Raw genomic sequence first — 13,748 nt, forward strand, 5'->3', positions numbered from 1 at the left:
TGAAAGGAACTGATGCTCTGTTGAATTAAGAATGAACTCATATATTTTAACATAAAAGATAGTTGATTGGAATTCGCTAAAAACATCAAAGATTATACAAATTTTCTGAAGGCAGCAAAAAGCTAAGGCAAATATAGTTTTAAAAGATGAAAATTCTTTGATCAAGGTAAAATAAATGTCTTCTCATTCTTTTTTTTTTTTTTTTTTTTTTTTGTATTTTCATTTGCATATTGGCATCTATTATGATCTATAGCCACTTAGATAAATATCAATAAAGTTTTTGTGTCCTTTATTGTAGCTTAACAGAGTTGGCAACCCTATCTACTATATCAGAAATGAAAGTAATAAATTACCCTTAGCTCACAATTATTTTAGACATAATGTCGACAAAATTACAGTTGAGTTAATAAAGCCCGGAAAAACGTTAGTGGCGTATGTGGTAAGGTTTTTCTTTTTGTTATTATATTTATTGTATGACTTGTTATAGCTGAAAAACATTAATGTTAGGGTAGTGCTATGTTAACTTTTAGGGTAGTATGATAGTATCATGATATGGATATACTTTTTCAGAAATGAAAGTAATAGATTACCCTTAGATCACTATGGTTTTAGATATGACTACAAATCACAGTTGATTTGATTAAGCATGTGAAAATGTTAGTGGCGTAGCTGGTAAGGTTTTTATTTTTATTATATTTTAGTATAACTTGCTTAACCCAAGTAATAATCATGAAACCACATAAACGTTCAGTGTGTATTGTTTTAGAAATGATCCATGTCACGTGTGGATGCAAGAACTTGACTGCAAATTTGAGGATAATGGTTGTTATAGTTAGCCTCATTTTCCTTTTCGTTCTTATTTCATATTGTGTACGGTTGCTGTTCATGTTACAGATGCAAAATGCCGAAAGCTAAATGGAACAAAGCGAAGAGAGGTGTAGCCACATGGGCCCACTTCGAGAACAAGTTGGAAGAATACAAGGAAGCCTCGCTTCGCAGGAATATAACTAGCGTGAGTTTGATATTTGAGTTAGAAATTTAATAAATTAGTAAAGTTTTGGGCAGGGCTACCCCAGATTTTTCTTGTTGGTGGTATTTTTTGTCATATTTTAGCGCTGATGAATGAAAAAAAGAGTAGTTTTTAAGGAAGAAAACCAAACATACCTCGTGTACAAGGTGGCAAACTTGTTTTGCACGACTATAGGAATTAGGTAACTTCAGAAGCCTTTGGCATGGCGAATACATAATTCTATTACCGAGATGTTATCATATAGTAACAGTGAAAACAAATGAGAAACTAAACATACTAAGATCATTAGCAAGCACTGAGTTTGACCTTAAGTAAACAAATTAGTCGATTAATTTATTGAACATTAATCACAGTATACCGACAATTCATGAAAACCATTTGTCTTGGAATCAAGAAAGTGGACAATTACATACAACATATACAAACCAGATGCACCAAAGCCATCCCTTGAGAACATGACCAAAACCAAAAGCCTCTCATGTGAAAATGGTAGGCACATGGTTCTGTGCAAGATCCCTCAAACCCATCCATCTCACCCACCAGAAATTTTTGCGGATGATTTGGAAATATATATATGAAGACTAACAACCACAGTTCTCTCACGTTACTGCCAGGCATTACCAAATTACAGCGAGATACAGACATCCTGAATTATGAATAGTATTGTATAGAATCATGGGTGGGGACTGCATCTCCATCCAGACAAGTTTGTCACTGTGAGATTTGGAAGCAACCTCAGTGTTCCTCCTTGTGGCCAATACTTCAACAATCAATAGTTGTCCAATTCCTTTTTTTTTTTTTTTTTTTTTCGGCAGGGCAGAGCCCTTACATGTCTAAATGCTGCCCCAGGGCAAATTTCCACCCCGAGGCAAAGTTCCAAGTAATGCCCCCCCCCCTTCCCACATATTGGCTTGTGAAATGATTAAATAGATTTTAAGAATTATATGTAATGCCCCAATTGCAGAAAGGTTAAGGAAAAAATACTTCGTATTCTCAATTCCGTTGATTGTAATGCCAAACTCGTATATTACAGTAAAATATTCAGAGCTCCTTTGACCTCTTTTTATTATAATTATTTTATCAGCCATGTGAGCAGCATGTCCAGACTAGAATTGCCGCCCCAGGCCATATACCCACCCCATGTGGGGGCCCTGCGGCAGGGACCTGCAATTCCTGAGGGACACAAAACTTGAGTTCCATGCACGTATCTATACTGTCGTATCTAAAGCAAGGGGTATGGTTTCCAATTTCCTTAAGTCAACAGTCAGCCTCTCTCCATCCATTTTGTATGTATATATACCACACACAACAGACCATAGATAGAATTCCATTCTGAGGTGTGGAGCACAAGTTATATTCAATACATTAAACTCCTAGAATTTGTGCAACAAAGACTCGAAACCTCCAAAGTGCGGGACAGCTTCCCTACCATATCAGACTATCTGCTCTGGATTTATCTGTACAGGGAAGGTTATTAAATGCAGATGTTATTGAATGTTGGAAAATAATGCACATACTTTCATCCTATGAACCAGAAAGACTGTTTACACCCCCAAATGATATGAGAACCCTAGGTCATCGATATACGATAGCTTATCCTCACTGCTCCAAAGAATGCCAGACACTTCTTCCCTGTAGGTTATCAGAATCTGGAACTCTTTCCCATCATCGACCGCAGAGCTGGACAACATTGGCACTTTGAGAGTGTACTAAAGACTGCTTGAGGCCCTTTGATATAGTAGTAGTATGATGAAGATCATTTAAGGACATTGGTGTGCAAAAAATTAAATTTTTCTACAATTTTGTGGAAACGTAGGGAAATCATATGAACAACATACTGGTGAAGTAAGAGTTGTGCAGTATCATTTTTTATTTTTAGTTAATTTTTAAACATGTATCATGAGCAGACATTGTCCCTATCTAAAGGGACATGGCATAAGACTAGTTTTCTATTTGACATTTACATTGGATGGTTTTCTTATGTATATAAAATTTTAGAATATATTGTACATCTATCAACATTACTTACAGCAAGATGTGGAGGCAAGAAATGAGAAGTAACAATTCACTGTATTGCTCAGTTGTTGTTGACACTTCCCCCCCCCTTTTCTCTCTCTCTCCCTCCCTCCCTCCCTCCCCCCTCTCCCCTATTTAGTGTGAATCATCATGTAACCATGTTGAATGTTGGAAAATAGCTCATCCCTGGTGAACTGGTGAAACAAAAACCCAGTATGAATCACTATTTCTGAACACCCCAGGGGTAATCTCCCGATTAAAGCCAATAAGAATTTTGTGATAAAATAATGTTAATGTGAAAAATATCATAAAACACTGCTCTTCATTTATGATATATAATTTATCAGTAATAAATTAACAAGATAATCTTTATAAAAGCTTCCAATTTAAAAAAGTCAACAGATCACACTTTTTATTAGTTACTTATAAGAAAAATAAAAAACATCAAATTATTATTTATTTATTTATTTATTTATTTAATTTATTTATTTTTTTTTTTTTTTCAATGTAAAAGTTGACACAGTTTTTATACTGTCTACTAATTATAGATAAAAAAAAAATCAGTAGCTCAATTATTTTGATATACACATACCAATGTCCTTAGCTACTTTGCATTTTCCAGTTTATCAACTGTCTACTTAGTTCATTGAGTGGTTGTTTTGACTGGGCTTCCCAGCATAATGCTATTGCCTGACTCTCGGAGAAAGGTTACACAAACAACCAGCTGAATGAAAAATAAATAAATAAATAAAATACTATTTGAATACCCACAACTTAATACCAGTACCTTGTGACATTCCATACAATCAATTGTCTCTGATCTCTTTTAGAAGACCTGCAATTATGAGTTGGAAAAGAATCCTCCATTTACCGCAGAAAAGCATGGAGGGATGACAGTGGTATTGTTGTTGCTTCATCTAGTTCCAAGAATTTAGCCAAATATGGTATACAATTGTCACATAACATACACATTTTGAAAATATAAGTTCTCTGACCAGGAATAATATATGGACTAAAAGTACTGGGTCTGCCAACTTTGAAAAATCAAAGAGAGAAAGGTGACATAATTACAGAATTCAGGTCACTAATCTGATAGATTGCATTGGTAGAAGAGATCTCCTGATTAAAGATGGGAGGTTTAGAGGTCACGGAAGTAAATTAAAAAAGACCACATGTCAAAAGGTTATGAAGAAATAGTTTTCCCTATTGATGTATAAGTATGTGGAATAGCTTAGAAGGTGATATAGCCCAAGCTCAAACAATACACTAGTTCAAATCTAAATATATATACATATTATATATATATATATCAATGGCTTTTAAAAAAAAAACATACAATGGAAGTAGCCAGTCAAAGACATAAATCCACTCCCACCCATTTCATCTTCACATACTCCACACCCATTCACCACCCTTCCCTCCCTCTTTTCGTAGCTCCTCCTGGATGACAGGTCATCCCTGCATCTCACCCACTGCCCTGGGTCAGAAGCAATGCAGCAAGCCACTGCACATCCACAGGAAAGCCGCTTCACTTAATCAGCAACCCCCCTCTCCTTCCCCTCATGCAGAAAAAGAGATACAGTATGGTATTAATCAAAATAAATCAAAATATGATAATTGGAAATCAAAGATATTGATTAAGTTGGAACTGTACATGAATTTGAGTCTAGGTATGTTAGAAAATTGGAGAATAGGAGACAAGACCCAATGAGCATTGCTCCTTTCCTGTATACTACAATTAGGTAAATAAGGCAACAGGTCCCCAGACAGGCCATGGTGCTAACCCCTGAACTCCAAGACAACGCAATACAATACACTTGGATCATAAACCAGGCATTCAAAGAACATAAAATTCTTTCCATGATACAAATGAATTGGGGATGATAAAAAAAAAAGAGAGAGGGAGAGAGCAATTACCCATTTTTAGTACCGGTACTTTGCACTTTTTAAAATAGAAATTAATTTTCTATTCTGGGCTCCTGGTATACATTACCTAAATATTTTTGCAAGAACCCTTTATCTACTTCTCACTCCTCGCATGATATTTCTGTCATCTTCAAACATATTAGCATAGCTTGTATTAATTGTGCCATTTATATGGTCAAGGAATATTACAGGATCTAGTCCTTACTATCTTGCTAGTCACTACCCTCCATCCTGATGTTTTATCTTTTATTTCTTACCTCATGTGCCTTCCCTTCAAGAAATTTTTCATCCATCAAAAATACCTTAAAGTTTCTATAGTAGTTGGTAGCAAAGTAGGCTATCTCTAGATCTAGGTTCAGGCAATCTACCTGGCTCCCCACTTTTACGCATAAGTTTACACATAAGTTTACACATAAGTTACACAAAGCCAGATTTATTGTCTATCAAAATGTTCACTTTATAAGATACATAATTATTTCACCATTCAAATTTTAGTTTTCTCACACAATATCTATCATGTTGGTTAGGAACACTTGCATAATTTGGTGTCACCCCTACTTCCTCATTTATGGATTGATACTATATTATGCCTCTTTCAACCCTGTGACACTGTCCTTCCTTTATTAAATATATAATTTGACCATGAATCTTGTCAGCTGGTTGCTTCCATTCTCTTAAGTATCCAGTTTGAGATACCATCAGGCCCTGAGGCTTCTCATATCCAGTGTATCTCTCCTTCCATTTATCCCCAGCTGTGTCTCCAGTTTCGTCTGCTAGCTCTGAGTTTATTAAATGAGCTATTTTTTACCATTTTCCTTTCAACTATTCCTCAGCTGATGTTTTTACACACCCAGGTTAGATTTAGAAAGACTTTCAATTTCTTTTTTGTGTTAGTAGTGTTCATGAATTTCTCCCAATTGGTCTTGATAGAATTTCTTCTAACCCAAAATTAGTCCGCTTATTGACTATTGGTCCAAAACTGTGCACTATATTTACCTTATTGTAGTATGCAGGAAAGGAGCAGCACTCGGGTCCCATCTCCTATTCTCTAATTTTCTAACATACCTAGACTCAAATTCATGTACAGTTCCAACTCAATCCATACTTTTGATTTCCAATTATCATATTTAGATTTGAAATCATGTATTGTTTGAGCTTGGGCTACCTTAGCCACTTATGCATCTATATGGAAAATTGCGTTTCTTCACATCCTTTTGACATTTGGTCTTTCTTAAAGCCCTTCCATCTTTAATTAGACAATCTCTTCTATCAATGCATTCTATCCCCTCTAGTGACCTTAATACTATAATCATCTCACATCTTTCTCTTTGATCTTTCAAAATTGGCAGATCCCTTTATTTTAGTCTATATATTACTTGTGGTGACGTCCTTATATTTTCAAAATGTGTATGTTATTGTATACCACATTTAGCTTAATTCTTGGCACTAGGTTAAATAACACCAGTACCACTGTCATCCCTCCGTGCTTTCCTGCAGGAAATGGAGGACTTTTTCCAGCCCATAATTGCCCCACAATGTAAAAACCTAACAAGGTGTACCAATACTTCTATAAATAAAGATTATTGTACTCCTATATATACCTATACAATCAATCAAACCAACACATATAACCCTAAACATTTCACAATGATGGCATGATAAGGTTCACAAGGACAAGTGCTGAGGAAGCACTTTAGTAATTGGTAGTTTAGCCCTGGAAGAATCAAATCATACTGAATTGAAGGTTGTAAATGCATTCTTCATACGGAAATTTGCTGGCCGAGCAGGGTAGGGCATCATTACTTGAGGGGAAGTTGGTTAAAACCCTGCCACTGATGAAATTGAACCAAGATTCACTAAATTTCACCCTACAAAGTCCTTCGTAAGGGGCACCATCGCCTTCTGATATGGGGAGTTTGTGACGTTAAACCATGTCATCATCATCATCATCATATACTATCAGACCTTGCCCGATACAACTTCACCATGGACAAGATTTCACGTTTACACGAAGTTAGATATCCCAGCATTTGCCGAACATGACCATGATACACGATAGAACGATTTGAATAGCCCGCCAGGTCGTGTTGTGCATTAGTAGACGGCAAGGGTCTGGGAACCTAACCACTTTTTTCCCCATAAGACCTGTCATTTGCCCAACAAGAATTTCAACCTGCATGACGAGCTAAGGAACATAACACTCATGTTGGGCGAGGTTTGACTGTATTTGTATACCCATTGCTAAGATGAGATGGAAACAATTTGTGGTGGAAAGGAATGAAATGGGTGGGAGTGGTTGTATGTCTTGACTAGCAACTTCCCTCATAAGGGGGAAGAGGCCTTTGGTACATAGATAGTTGATATTTAGAGTATGGATAGATATTCTGTACTGGTACAATATTTATCAAAAAGCAGGGATGGACAATTCCAGTTTTACAGTAGTTGCCCAGTGGGATCCTTTGAAGCAACTCATGGTTGCCTGCAGACAAAATCTGGGTGTCCCAGGCACGCAGGCGACCAAATTGTCCACTTCTGGAAAGTTAAACATACTAATAATTTATTTCTTGAATTTTAATGTCTGGAAACCCACAGAATTTGTGATTTATTTCATTTTATTTTTGTTTATTAAGTTTGTGTCTTTTTTGTGTCTCTGGCTCACAGGAGGGTAACCAGGTGTCAGCTCTACTTGTGCAAAGTGTGTGTGTGTGCAGGGAGCGGGTGATGAATTATAGTCAATAGGTATCTTGAGATGGGTCACTTGAGTGACAGTCCCCTTAGGGCAACATCTCCAGATGGATATGGTGTTAATGGGTTCTGAAGGTGGCCAGAAGGGAGAAAATTCTCAGATCCATGTCACATGATTGCCATTTGGAAATACCCTTCATTGCTCCTATAAATATGTATGTCATATTTTATTTGAATGTTTCTGTTGTTGTTTTGCCACGGTTTTCACAGCACTCAAGTGTAATGTAATTCCTGTCCATTTCCACAGGTATCACCCCCTCCAGAAACCAAGAACATGAAGCAGATGAAGAGCCAAAAGGATTGGATGTTTGGTGATAGAAAAGAGAAAAGAAGTGACAATGCAGTGCTGAAAAATGAATTATTAAAAAGAATATATTTGAAAGGTATAATGGGTGTCTCTAGGAAAGAAATACGTAGAGGCAAACAGTGGAGCAAAGGAAATGAAGGCTTTGTGAAAAGTAAAACAATATCAGAGTTAAACAAAGGTGATGTGGAAGGGGAAATAGAGGAAACTGTTAAAGGCACTGAGAGAGAAGTAGGCAGTGGGGCAGGTACAGTGGGGCATGGGAAAGCAGAAGATTTTAAAAGTATTGCAAAGGAAGGGGAAGAGCAGGTAATACATTCTAAGGGGTTAAAGGAACCTCAGAGTATTGAAAACAAGCTACAAATTGGTTTATTAAGAGGTAGTAATGTGGGACTGGTAGGAGAAACCAGGAAGGGAGTAGAACCCAGAGAGGAAGATCCTTTATCAAAAAGGGAAATGGCGGTAATGGTGAAAAGAAGTGACAGTGAAGATGGGAAATATGAACAACGTGACATATCGACGAATACACCATATTTGAAAAGGTCTGTTGAAAAATCTGCTGAGAAGGAAATAAGGTCAAAGTCCATGAAAAATCTTTCAATTCAAAAAGGGAAGTCTAGAATCCACATAAAGTCTGGGCAAGAACCAATATTATTCAAAGCAACAAAAGAAAAGACAATTACTCAAGAGAATATAAAGGAAGCAACATGTAAGAATGAGAGTAATATGTGTAGGAGATCCGAGGAAATGGTAAAGCTATTAAAAACTGAAGAAAGACCCCTTCAGATAGAAAAAGTGAAGGAAAAATGTAAGAAAACAGAGGAAGTTGAAGCCAGACTGGGTACAGATTTTGAAGAATCTGTTAGAGAAAGTGAACTTTTGTTAGATTCCATGTTAAAAGAATTTTTAAGAACCAAATTAAGTCTTGAAAGTGAAATTGAAGAAGGAAAGAGGCTTGTCAAAAGACACATAGATATTTTAAATTCAGGAATCCTGAGTGTACAAGGTGGATTTGTACTGAAAGAAATGGGTGATGCTGGTGAAGGAAAAGCTAGATTTGAGAAGGATCATTCCATATCTCATTGTAAATTCACAGAATCAAAAAAGATGTTTGAGAACACTTCTGAGAAGGCTGAAGAAGTGACAGAGGAATCGGTTATAACAAAGAAACTTGACATGCTTTCCCTTGAAAAGAATTGTGAGGAAGGGAGTAGGTCTACAAGAAATGAAGAAGAGTTGATAGATGTTCATGAGAAAGAAAGGGTCAAATCGAAGGAAGACGGATCTGGTTTTGATGTACAGAAGAAAGAGAAAAGTGAATATTACATGGAGATAGAAAATGGTCAAGGGAAAAAATCTGGACATATGAAGAGTTTGGTAGAACATGGAGTCGGTACTCTCTTTGCAAACAGTACAGAAGAAGCCATTTTGCAAGTTGATAAGGACATTAACGTAAGTGCATATAAAACCAAAATGGTTGGAGCTGTTGACAATGAAGCACAGATATTTGAAGTAGAGTCTGCAGTGAAAGACGATGTACAGGTAATAGCAGCGGTAGAACAATGTCTTGGATCAGATCAAGTAGAGCCTGAAAATATGGAGGAAACTGTGAAAGAAAAAAGTTTTGCTTTTAATGAACTGGATGAAAATGAGTACAAGATGGTGCCTAAACCAATGAAAATGCACATAGAAGAGGAGACAAAGATGAGAATAGCTTTGGATGAAGTAGAACAAGGTTATTTAGAAGTAATAGAAAGAGATCTTTGCATGAACATAAAAGATCCTCTTGATGGTTTGCAAGTTAAAAAACACAGTGAAGATGTACAAAAGAAATTTGAAGAAGCCATAAATAGTATGGGGAAAGATGAAAACTCACATTCAGAAGAATTAGATATGGTTAATACTTCAGAAGATTTTTCTGATCTATCAATATCAAAGTCCACTTAGACATGGGAAGATTTTCATGATCATGATGAAAAAGAAGAGATGGAAGAAGAGTTCAGGGACCATATAAAGATGAATCACTACAAGAGAAGGTGGAAAGTACAGGTGATAAGCTAGTTATGATTTTGAACTGGATGTTGCAAGTATAGTTTGTGGAGGTAAAACAGGAGTACATGTGAGTACCACTACAAAGGATATAGAAGAAAACAGTCAAGCTGTCTTTCCAGGAAATTTATGTCTTATTAATAATGGAAAGTTGCTTTTAGGGAAGTATGCTCCTTCAGAAGATAAGATAAATCATGAAGTCACACTATCCAAAAGTCAATAAGTGACTCAAATTTTATCACAGGGATGCATGTTGAAACATGCACCTAGGTATAGTTGAGATAGAAGGGATCCAAGGTTTTGCCTTTACTTCTGGGATTAATGGAAGTTATTGAGTTACTAAGCAGAAATGGTTTTTTTTTCCTTCTCCAGACTAGAGGTTTTATGTCTTGTTTGTAAGTAAAGATACAATTCTTTTCTGTTTTAAATTAATATGATGTTAGGTTTTTTTTTTTTTTTTTTTTTTTTCCCTCTCCAGACTAGAGGTTTTATGTCTTGTTTGTAAGTAAAGATACAATTCTTTTCCGTTTTAAATGAATATGATGTTAGGTATGCCTACAAAGAATTCAAGATCTGGAAAATGTATGTAGAGGGAAGTAGTTATATATTTCTTTTATGTGTATTGTTATGACTTGTGAAATTAGCTGGATAAAACTGCATGTAGAACACTCAGTATTCCAGCAAACGTGACCACTATCAAGATATTGTACAATGGTTATATCAATTCCAAAATTGTATGTCAGGCATTTCATAAAACCCAAGTTCTAGCCCATTCAGAATAGAAAAATTTATTGGAAATAAAAATGCTCACAGTTTTCTCCTTATTTGTTAGAAGACAATGATTATTTACTTATTTTAGTTAATTCCATATTTCGTAAAATAGAGCTTTGGGCGAATTTTGGGTGACACAATCTCCAAAGGATTTTTGTTTTCATTTTTCATTTTTGTTAGACAAGCTGTGAGCTGATGGTATGGAATAATTTTGAAGATTAAATTGCATCCAAGTAGAATTTTATATTATTGCCAACTTTATTAGACCCCAAGATTGTTGCTCCTCTCCAGCATATTTGAACGAGGTAAATACACAACGAAAATGTAGATATAAACACCTTTGACACCTGTCAACATCGTCACCAACCAACCATATCCAAGGTGTTGACAGCATTTCCTTAATGGTTGGTCACTCTCTGAGGACTTATGTCAGTGGGAAGGTAAGGATGTTTGGAATGTGGGGCTATTGTCTTAGTCATTGGTCTAATTGATCGTATGGGAAGAATGAATACAATCTTCGGCTTCATATTAACTCCAAAATTATGCTAAAAGAAGACCAAGCTTGTAAAAAATATTAGAAACCAGCAAATCTAAACAACTCCACCAATCCAGCCAATATGACATAAAAACCTTCATTCTTTAAAAAACAAACAAAAAAAAACACTTTGGTAAGATGGTGTTGATGACTGGGATTCGTCTGTGAAGTGTTACATAATTGTATTTCCTGGTTGTAATATACAGATTAGGATCAACGTTCGTGGGATCTCGTCAGTGCCTGTAGTTGACAAGCATTGCTTTAATTTATTTTTATTTTTTATTTTTTATTATTTTTTTTATTATTATTTTTTTTTAATCTCTCGTCTTGTCCATACATTCTGTTACGCAGTCATGTGTTGTCAAGAGTCGTTCAACCGAATCTTGGTGACTAAAGACCCTGGGTGAAATGTTCTGAAGGCGGGTCGTCGGCATGCAGTCCTCTGCTTGCTTGAGACAATTATTCGGGTCATCCTCTGCCACCCCGGCCCCTCTCGTTATCAGTCTGTTTCACCCCTCCCACTACGTCCCGGTGGCGTTCTCGAGCACGCCCATGTCATCATACCCGACCGTTGGCAGAAGAAAGAAATAGATAAAAAAAAAAAAAAAAATGGGGGGTTGGGGGAGACCGACGAGAGTATTTTCAAATGCTGAACATGAAAGCGAAGTAAGTTATGATTTACCCGAGCTTAGATGTAGATGTTGGCATGTTCATTGCTCCTTGCGCGTACCTGCCCCTCATTCTTGTTTCGCACTCGCCCCTCATCCCCCCCCCCTCCCACACTCCCACCATGTGCATTTCTGTTCGTTCTGTAGATTCCGCTCGTTTTATTACCAAGCCGTGTGCGAGTCTGTGTACTACCGTTCCTTGGAAGAGAAACCAGGTGGACGTTTCTTTTGAAATAAGGAAATCGTTTTTTGTACTGTTTCTCATTACTGTGCATAGATGTTGCTTCTGTGTTTATAAGCATGACATGCCATGCAATTTTTTTTTAGTTTTGTAATGTAGCAGGTAATTAAAAACTTATGATTTCATTGGATTTTATTTGAACCTTTCCTTGATTGAATGATTGCATTGGATTTGATTTGAACCTTTCCTTGATTGAGTTGTTTACCATTATTGTCTCAACGGCTGCTGGCACAAATTGCATACATATCCACAGAATGTATTCTTAGATTTTACTTTAATAGTTTGTGAGCAACCGACTCCATGTCCAACCATACGACCGATCCATATGACCCTATACATCACTCATAACGCGCTCGGAGCTGCCAAAACCCTATTGACAGTTTTAGAATTCCCCACAGCACAAAAATTTTTGGCAGGTGCTGCGGGTCGCTCGAAGCTGAAGATGCACACGGGAGGGAGGAATGGGCGAAGAGTGTAACAGTTAACCTTTCTCTTCTTTTTTTACACACGTGCAAATCCTACACGTTAATGATATTGACCCCATCCTCCCCACCCCCCGGCCTCAGCCTCCAGATGAGCCCATTGATGTTATCTTCACGGTGAGACGTGTTTAGCATTTTCGGATGCCTCAGGCCTTTGAAGTTCGGCTTCCTGACAAATATCCTTGTAATACCACCGTTCTTTAACCGCTACCTAAGAGTTTGATGTCCCGTCCTCTTCTGAACGTAGTCTTGTCCCAGTCTTTCACTAAACTTCCGACTCGCTCTATTCTTGAACTCGACCTTCTTTGTGTTGTCTATATTTATCACAAGTGAGTCATATCATCACATCTTTTATTTAATTAACGGGTTCCCCCGTCATTGTAACTACCTCTTCGCACTCCTTCGTGTCCCCCAACACATCTCTCCCTCTCATCTCCCTCATCTATCGCTCCCCCTCTCGCTCTCACCCCCGCTACCCTTTCATTCTCACTGCCCTCTCCCACCATTCCTCTCTTTCCTTCCCTCTCCCTCCTCTTCTCCCCCTCTTTCCCTCACCTTCCCTCTCTCCCTCCTTCCCACTATTCCTATTTTATATATATATATATCCCACTGCCCCCCCTCTCTCTCTCTCCCTCCCTCCCACTCTATCCCTCCTTCCCTTTCTCTTTCCCTCATTCCTTCCCTCTCTCCCTCCAACCTTCCCTCCTTCTGTCTCTCATCCTTCCCTCCATCTCTCTCACCCTCCCACCTCCCGTCCCTCTTTTTTCTATCTCTCCCTATCCTTCCTTCCCTCCCACTCTTTCCTCACTCCCTCCTTCCCTCCCACTCTCTTTTACCCTCCCACCTTCCGTCCCTCCTTCTGTCCCCCCCTCCACTTCCCCTTTCCCTCTCTATATCTGTTTCGATCTCTACACACACACACACACACAAGTACAACCAAATTTGACTGAAGGTACAGGAACTGTAAACAACTGAGTACGC

At 37.5% G+C, this 13,748-nt stretch overlaps 1 protein-coding gene across 1 annotated transcript; it reads left to right on the top strand.

Moving 5' to 3' along the window:
• The first annotated feature begins 391 nt into the window (after positions 1 to 391).
• On the top strand, positions 392 to 12,380 carry LOC143024834 (uncharacterized). The gene is made up of 3 exons (XM_076184103.1): positions 392 to 439; positions 895 to 1,012; positions 7,965 to 12,380. Exons 2-3 carry the CDS (start codon positions 902 to 904, stop codon positions 9,966 to 9,968), a joined length of 2,115 nt encoding a protein of 704 aa, XP_076040218.1. The 5' UTR covers positions 392 to 439; positions 895 to 901; the 3' UTR covers positions 9,969 to 12,380.
• Positions 12,381 to 13,748: the final 1,368 nt, after the last annotated feature.

Source organism: Oratosquilla oratoria, chromosome 4 (genome assembly GCF_046742065.1).
Source record: "Oratosquilla oratoria isolate Oo_2021 chromosome 4, ASM4674206v1, whole genome shotgun sequence".
NCBI classification, from domain to species: domain Eukaryota; kingdom Metazoa; phylum Arthropoda; class Malacostraca; order Stomatopoda; family Squillidae; genus Oratosquilla; species Oratosquilla oratoria.

What these genes read in the sequence shown, in the direction of transcription:
- LOC143024834 (XM_076184103.1), top strand. Translation starts at nt 902, where the DNA reads ATGCCGAAAGCTAAATGGAACAAAGCGAAGAGAGGTGTAGCCACATGG. An exon ending in TTCGCAGGAATATAACTAGC is followed by an intron (nt 1,013 to 7,964) that starts GTGAGTTTGATA and finishes CCATTTCCACAG; the next exon opens with GTATCACCCCCTCCAGAAAC.